Source organism: Macaca fascicularis, chromosome 14 (genome assembly GCF_037993035.2).
Source record: "Macaca fascicularis isolate 582-1 chromosome 14, T2T-MFA8v1.1".
NCBI lineage: Eukaryota > Metazoa > Chordata > Mammalia > Primates > Cercopithecidae > Macaca > Macaca fascicularis.
The window spans coordinates 47,499,485-47,507,595 of NC_088388.1; the positions used below are offsets into that span (position 1 = coordinate 47,499,485).

General features: G+C 40.7%; 1 protein-coding gene across 3 annotated transcripts; it reads left to right on the forward strand.

Moving 5' to 3' along the window:
• The first annotated feature begins 2,301 nt into the window (after nt 1–2,301).
• SAA4 (serum amyloid A4, constitutive) lies at nt 2,302–7,807 on the forward strand. 3 transcript variants are annotated; one of them, XM_065528415.1, is made up of 5 exons: nt 2,302–2,387; nt 3,309–3,403; nt 6,611–6,749; nt 7,314–7,453; nt 7,553–7,807. In XM_065528415.1, the coding sequence occupies exons 2-5, from the start codon at nt 3,313–3,315 to the stop codon at nt 7,804–7,806; spliced, it is 624 nt and encodes a 207-aa protein (XP_065384487.1). In that variant the 5' UTR covers nt 2,302–2,387; nt 3,309–3,312; the 3' UTR covers nt 7,807. The 3 variants fall into 3 exon arrangements, with proteins under 3 accessions (XP_065384487.1, XP_045227513.2, XP_005578521.2); XM_045371578.2 differs by lacking the exon at nt 7,314–7,453 and having other exon boundaries at nt 7,499–7,807; XM_005578464.4 differs by lacking the exon at nt 7,314–7,453.
• Nucleotides 7,808–8,111: the final 304 nt, after the last annotated feature.

Sequence of the window (8,111 nt, forward strand, 5' to 3'; positions counted from 1 at the left end):
TCAGCATGTGGATGGAGACTGAAGACAGGTCTGAAGGTTCAGTGTAGGTGTCTCCATTCTCTAAGAAGTTTGGAGGAGAAGCTGGATACAGCAAAACAGATTGAGAAGGAGCAGCTGTTGGGAAAGGAGGAAAACTAGGAAAGCATGGTGTTCCAGAGTCCCTGATGGAGCTATTGATTAGTAGTATCAGATTCTGCTCAGCAGTTGAGGAGTTCACCTTTGGCTTAAGCAACACGGAGCCACTGACTATCTCGTGAAGGTGGTTGCAGGGGAAGGTCTGGAGAACTAAATGGAGCAGTGATAAGAGAGAATGGGAGGTGGTATGATAGGACTCCTGGACACCCCAGACATCAATCAAAACACCACAGACAAGAAGGTGTGGATACAAAAACTAGCAGTTAGAAGAAATAATAGAAAATGAACTCCAACTATTTCTGAAAAAAAAGTAATGAGGGCAATTAATACACTGAATAAAGCCTCAATAAGTACAACAGTGTAGTACTGACTTATATATAGAAAAAACGTGATCAGTGGATCCAAATTCTCAGAATTAGATATAAGTGCATATGAGAATTTTGTATATGATAAAGGTTGTATGTTAACGTAGTAAGTAAAAGATGGACTATTCAACAAATGGGATTGGTACAACTGGGTGACCATCTAAAACAACATAATGTTGAAAACATACTGTATATACTATGGTAGGACAAATTCCAAATATGCTAAATATTTATCAACAAATAAGGAAAATAATAATAATAATATTAACATTATCTGGTGAATCTTTTATAACTCAGGGTAAGCTGCAACAATATGGATGGAACTGGAGGTCATTATGCTAAGTGAAATCATTCAGAAACAGAAAGACAAACATCACATGTTCTCATTTATTTGTGGGATCTAAAAATCAAAACAATTGAATTCATGGAGATGGAGAATAGAAGGATGGTTATCAGAGGCTGGGAAGGGTAGTGGGGAAGGGGAAGTGAGGGGAGGTGAGGATGGTTAATGGGTACAAAAAATACTTAGTATGAATAAGACCTAGTATTTGATAGCACAACAGGGGGACTATAGTCAGTAATTTAGTTGTCCATTGTAAAATAACCAAAGGAGTATAATTGGATTGTTTGTAACATAAAGGATAAATGCTTGAGGGGATGGATACCCAATTTTCCATGATGTGTAATCCCAGCACTTTGGGAGGCTGAGGTGGGCAGATCACTTGAGGTAAGTGGGTTGAGACTAGCCTGGCCAACATGGCGAAACCCCATCTCTTTTAAAAATAGAAAAGTTAGGTGGGTGTGGTGGCGTGTGCCTATAATCTTAGCTACTCAGGAGGCTGAGGCAGGGGAAATTGCTTGAACCCTGGAGGTGGAGGTTGCAGTGAGCTGAGACCACACCACCGCACTCCAGCCTGGGAGACAGAGTGAGACTGTGTCTCAAACAAACAAACAAATAATTTATAAAATCTGATACTTTTTCACCATGGAGTTTCTTATGTAGGAATTTATCTTAGAGATATATTTGTACATGTGCAAGAGACTTATGTCCAAGGTTAATAAATTCATCATTATTTGCAATATCAAAAGGTTAATAGCTGTCAAACAGCCATTTATATTGTATAAATTATGGTCCATCCATACAATGAAATACTGTGTAGCTGTAAAAAAAAAAAAAAAAAAAAAAAGCAAGCCTGATATGGAAAGACTTCCAATAAATAGTAAGCTTAAATGAAAGTACAGAATAATACATATTTGTATGAAAAAAGAGATTTTATGCCTCGAAGACCTTCACCCTTGATCTTCTGGTGTTATTCATGTCCTTGTATTCTCCCAGAATCATTACCTCCTCCCACTGGTACAGTCAAGTCTTGCTTGTTCTGTCCTTACATTCTTTACAGAGAACTCACAAGAGACAAGCAAACATCTCCTTTGCTAATAATGTTGATCACTTCCTACAACGTAATATCTATGTGCAATTTTTTGGGAAGACCTCCTACCAAACAGGTAAGAATGGAAAGACACAACGAGAAGAAAGTGGAGAAAGACCTCTGTCTTCCCACACTGGATTTTGTGAATACTCTTCTATGATACAGGAAACTAAAAAGAGGGAAAAGTGGCAATTAAGAAACACTGCCAGAAAATAAATACCTTGATGACCCAATTTGGAAAACTGCTTCTGGATAAGGAAACACTATTACCCAATATGCTAATTTTTAAAATACCCAAAGAATTGAGCAAAAAGGACTTTGGCAAGGTGGGTTGTTGGATTTAAAACCGTTCTCCCGTTAATGCCAAAGCCAGCAGAGATACCAACTATAGCTCCATGGCCAGAAGGTACCAGCAGCTTTGCTTTTACTGAAATTTCAACTGGAGAAAGGTCCACAGGTGAGGTTTCTTCCAAGGAGTAATTTCTCTTATTTGACTCTTTTGAGATCCTTTTCTCACATAATTGGCAAATTTCAGTTGGAGAGAAACTGTATTTTCTACCTCATTATAAGGTCAGTGCTGAGGAGAGTAGGAACTCAGGAAATGCTTCTTGATTGACTTTAGTCTGCTTTATCGGGTGACAAATTGACCACAGACCAAATAACACGTTGGAATTCTCTTATTCTTTCTAGGGATCTGGGCTGAGAATTAAGGGTTTATACTTCTTCTTAAAACCCATTTCAATCTTTCATGCAGTTGTGATTCTAATACAAACAAATGGAAACAGGGAATTAGTCTTTCAAATTCAGTCCTTTGGCTGGCGCAGTGGCTCATGCCTGTAACCCTTTGGAAGGCTGAGGTGGGAAGATTGTTTGAGGCCAGGAGTTCGAGACTAGCCTGGGCCAAACATAGTGAGACCTTGTCTTTACAAAAAAAAAAAAAAAAAATTAGCTGAATGTGATGGTGCACGTTTGTAGTCCTTGCTACTCAGGAGGCTGAGGTGGGAGGATCACTTGAGCCCAGAAGGTCGGGGCTGCAGTGAGCCTTAATCGTATCAGTGCACTTTAGCCTGGGCAACAGAAAAAAAAAAAGAAAGAAAGAAAGGGAAGAAAGAAAGAAAGAAAGAAAGAAAGAAAGAAAGAAAGAAAGAAAGAAAGAAAGAAAGAAAGAAAGAAAGAAAGAAAGAAAGAGAGAGAGAGAGAGAGAGAAAGAAAGAAAGAAAGAAAGAAAGAAAGAAAGAAAAAGAAAGAAAAAAAGGAGAAAGAGAAAGAAAGAAAAAGTAAGAAAGAAAGAAAAAAAGGAAAGAAAGAAGTTCAGTCCTGAAAACGTAGATCTGTGTTTTATTTACGATTCTCTGCCCCTCTCTTTCTTTCTCTTCAGCACAATGAGGCTTTTCACAGGCATTGTTTTCTGCTCCTTGGTCTTGGGAGTCACCAGTGAAAACTGGTTTTCGTTTTTCAAGGAGGCTCTCCAAGGTAAGAACTCTGGAGGATGGAGGGCACATACCCAGCATTCATTCTGAGCAGGGGCCACATACTCACTGGATATGAGTGCTCCTTAGAGAAGCCACACAGAAGTCAGAGCAGGAGTGTGGGTTTCTGTATCTTTCTTCTTCTAGGCTGGTCTAATTTATCACCCTCCCTTGGGGTTTCCAGACGAGTGGTTAAAGGTGCTTTGGGCCTAGCCTGTACTGTTGGTGTAGAGTGCAGAAGGATAAAGACTTCCAGGTGGTGATCTCCCACTGTGGAAATTTACAGATGGCAGATTTCTCAGGGCATGATGTTTATTTAGCTCATCCACCTCTGGGAACATACTGAGTTCACAATTATACTCCAGGATTGAGACATGCCTAGGAGAGAGTGGAATAATAAGTGCTTGCACAGAGAAATCCCATCCTGTTCCCAAGCAAATAGCCAATGCTTGGGATGCAGAGCTTATGAAAATTAAGTCCTAACTTATAAATAAATAAAAAGAGCAAATTTCTACTGATTAGCCACAGGAGGGCTGAGATACGGCTGGGAAACTGACTTCTGCCATTCTGGAAGGGAAATGAATGTTACTGATTAGCTGTTAAAATGGGAAAACTTTGTTGTCAGGTTTTGCAACACTTTGAACTTCATGTGTTGTTATTAATTTTGTAGTTGAATTTTTTGTAATTTTTCAATTGAAATTTTACAAATTTTCATTTTTTCTGTATTTTGTGCTTTTAAAAATGATATTCTCTAAATCGTTTTTAAAAAGTTTTAGTAGCATGTGCTAAGTGTTTCTGCACATAGTATAAAATATCTTTTTCCTTAAGTCATTGTGTTTCAGAATTTGTTGTATGGTTCACCAGCATTTAAATCGGCTGGGTGTGTTTGTTTAAAAAGTGCATTCCTGAGCCTCTTCTCATAGTTACTGAGTCAGAATCTTAAAATTGAATTGGGACTAGGAATAGCATTTGAAAAACTCCCCATATTACTTTCAGCACAATACCAATGAGAACAACTGTCTTGGGTTTTTCTGCCACCCAGTGACAGAATCTGTCAGGTGCTTGGAGAAAACTCTTGCTAGTCAATCTGGAAAACATAGAATGAACATAAAGCATGCATCAGAGAAAGGACAGTCATTATGCCATGCCAGAGATAAACTATTTGACAAAATTACAGACACAAAATAATACATGAAGTTAGTGAGAAATATCCCTTAGAACACAGTACGTAAGTAACAATTAAAACTATTTATCACAGCTTTTCTTTTTTCCAAGTGAGTTGGTTTAAAGAACTCAGTAACACGTAAACCACAGCAGAACTCAAAAATATTTATTGATTGAACAACACAGGCACTGATAGACACTTTCTATAGCTCTTCCTGGCTTAGACCTGTTTCAAACATCTATTTTTTCACTAATCTTTTAAAAAACTTTAAAATGATATATAACTTACATATAGTACACTGTATAGCTTGATGAGCTTTTTACATATACAAACATCCGTATTACACCATCAGATCAAGATGTCAAACATTTCACGCACCTTGGAAGGGTCTCTCATGCCCTCTTCCAGTTAACAACCCTCACAAAAGGTAACTCCTATTCTTACCTCTATCATTATTGATTAGTGTCCCTGTCTTTGATCTTTGAATAAAAGAAATTGTACAGAATATGTCTTTTGTATCTGGCTTTGTTTAACTCAACATTATGACATATTAATATACATGGCAACATTTGTCATGTGTATTAATGTTTTGTTCTTTTTCATTGCTGCATAGTATTCCATTGTATACTGATATCACTGTTTATTTATCTATCCTATGTTATTGGATAATTAGGCTTTTTAAAGTTTTGGGCTATTATGGATAAACCTGCAATAAACATTGGTGTACATGTACTTTGGTTTACATAAGTCCTCATTTCTGTTGTAGGTATACACTTAGGAATGGAAGTGTAGAGTCATAAGGTAGAGTCATGTCAATTTAACTTTTGTAGATACCAGCAGTTTCCCAAAATTGTACCAATTTACACTTCCATGAACAATTATGAGAGCTGGGCATGAGGCTCATACTCGTAATCCCAGCACTTTGGGAGGCTAAGGCAGGAGGATCACTTGAGGCCAGGAGTTTGAGACCAGCCTCAGCAACAAAGTGAGACCCCCATCTCTACCAAAAAAAAAAAAAAAAATTAGCTGGGTGTGTTATCAGGTGCCTGTAGTCCCAGCTACTCAGGAGGCTGAGATGGGGGGATCACTTGAGCCCAGGAGGTCGAGCCTGCAGAAAGCCTTGATCACACCACTGCACTCCAGCCTGGGTCACAAAGGGAGATCCTGACTGAACAAAACAAAAACAAAATCCAAAACAATTATGAGAGTTCCAGTTGTTCCACATTTTTGCCCACAGTGTATATTGTCAGTTTAAGCAATTTTTGTCATTCTGTTGGGTGTATAGTGGTATCTTATTGTCACCACTGCCCTTCACTAATAGGAACAGGAATCCAACTTGCATCAAGTATTCCAATATGCTAGGCATTTTGTGTATGTTACTTCATTTTATCTTCTCATTTAGTCTACCAGGGAGGTAGGTATGAATCCCCCCAATTGAAGAATGTGGAAACTGAAACTTAATTGTCGGGGCAGAGAGTTGAACATTTACATTCATACCCTTCATGATAAATCTGATTATCCAGGTCCTATGAAGCTCTCTCAGGTCATTCCACCTCATCACGTACTGCCCATTCCCTCGGCTTTCCTGTGCCATTTATGCCCATAACAGTCAGATTTATTCAAGTCCTAGTTGTCCTCAGTCAGCTGGTAAGGATGTATTTTTCTTATGGGCTATGGTAGATGTGCAGCCCCCTCCATGTCCCTTGTAATGTCCCTGGATCTTACATCTGTAGTACTATTCTCCATTGTGACATTCCTCACATGAGCGTTCCCTCTTTGTACACAGCACACACAGACCCATGTAAGATGTAGCCTAGGGCATGACAGCTGCCAACCAATTCAATTCAATGTAATCCATGGAAAAGCACCTTCCTTACAGTTACTCAGGAAAGCTGTTCACAGGAAGTAATGTTTATCTGTATGTATGATTTCAAAGGATTATTTTGTCAAGGGTCAAAATCTGGAAATCAGTGGAAAATGATCATTTCTACATTTCTCCAGTATGGCACTAGGTTCATTTTTGTCATTTTTTTTTTTTCTTTCCAGGGGCTGGGGACTTGGGTAGAGCCTATTGGAATGTGTTGACATCCAGTCACCAGAATTCAAAGAGATATTTCTATGCTCAGGGAAACTATGATGCTGCCGAAAGAGGACCTGGGGGTGTCTGGGCTGCTAAACTGATCAGGTAACACAGATTCCTGGGGACTCCAGTGACAGGCCAGCAGTGCCTATCTGTCTTGAGAGTCAGGAGAACCTGTGGCTCTTTCTCCTCCTCCACATACTCCTGGGGTCTGGGTGGCTGGCAGAGCCAGAGCAAGGCTGGTGAGGACATGTCTCCTTTCACCCACAAAGGGAAAGTAAGAACCGAGGAGAGGTCTGGAAAGCACACTGTTGCAGGGGCCGGGTTCTGGGGCTCACACCTGTAGTTCCAAGTCTTTGGGAGGAAGGTGGGAGGATCTCTTGGGCCCAGGGATTTAAGAGCAGCCTGGGTAACATAGCAAGACCGTTATCTCTACAGAAAATAAAAGAAATTAGCCAGGCATGGTGGCATGCACCTGTAGTCCCAGCTACTCAGGAGGCTGAAGTGGGAGATCCCTTGAACCCAGGAGGTCGAGGCTGCAGTGACCCATGATCGAGCCACTGCACTCCAGCCTGGGCAACAGAATGAGACCCTGTCTCCAAAAAAAAAAAAAAAAAAAAAAAAAAAAAAAAAATAATAATAATAAAGGGAAAGCACTCTGTTGCACAGTACAGAAAGTACCAGCGGACTTAGGACTTTGCCCAAGAAGATTGATAGCCTTCTTCCCCTTTCCATGAGTTTTCCAGCCTCCTCTCAGTCGTTCCTTGGGTGGGAGAAGAGGAGGGAGTTAGCAGGTGGAGCTATCTCAGGTGAGTCAAGAGATTAATCTCCTGTCTCCTTTCTTTGGGTTGCAGCAGTACCAGGGTCTATCTTCAGGGATTTTTAGACTATTATTTATTTGGAAACAGCAGCACTGTATTGGAGGACTCGAAGTCCAATGAGAAAGCTGAGGAATGGGGCCGGAGTGGCAAAGACCCTGATCGCTTCAGACCTGACGGCACGCCTAAGAACGACTGAGCTTCCTGCTCCTCTGCTCTCCGGCAACTGGGCTGTGAGCCACACACCTCTCCCCCCAGACAGGGACACAGGTTCACTGAGCTTGGTGTCCCCAGGAACTGGTATAGGGCACCTAGAGGTGTTCAATAAATGTTTGTCAAATTGAATTTGTTAATGGAAACTGGGAACATTGAGGCAGACTTTGTGGGAAGAATGGTCATCTGAGGCCATATGGAAGATAAACAGCACCATGGTAGATGAGCCTGTGACTGGGGGGCCCAAGGACTCCCAGCTGGTCTATAACTATGCAGGCTCCTCACATGACCCAAGCCAAGCTTCTCTGGTCATTTTCGGCCCCAGCTTCCCCTCCTGAGTAAGCCTAAGCAGGTAAAGCACTGACCATCATCCTGGGCTTCTGAGTGGCTGGAGTTATGGCTCTGGCACAGCCCTGGGCAGCCTTCTATCAGTCTC

Excerpts from the sequence above, each read along its gene's own strand:
- SAA4 (XM_065528415.1), top strand. The coding sequence starts at position 3,313 with ATGAGGCTTTTCACAGGCATTGTTTTCTGCTCCTTGGTCTTGGGAGTC. Across the intron at positions 3,404-6,610 it reads TTTCAAGGAGGCTCTCCAAG|GGGCTGGGGACTTGGGTAGA; the intron begins GTAAGAACTCTG and ends TTTTCTTTCCAG. Across the intron at positions 6,750-7,313 it reads TGGGCTGCTAAACTGATCAG|TACAGAAAGTACCAGCGGAC; the intron begins GTAACACAGATT and ends TCTGTTGCACAG.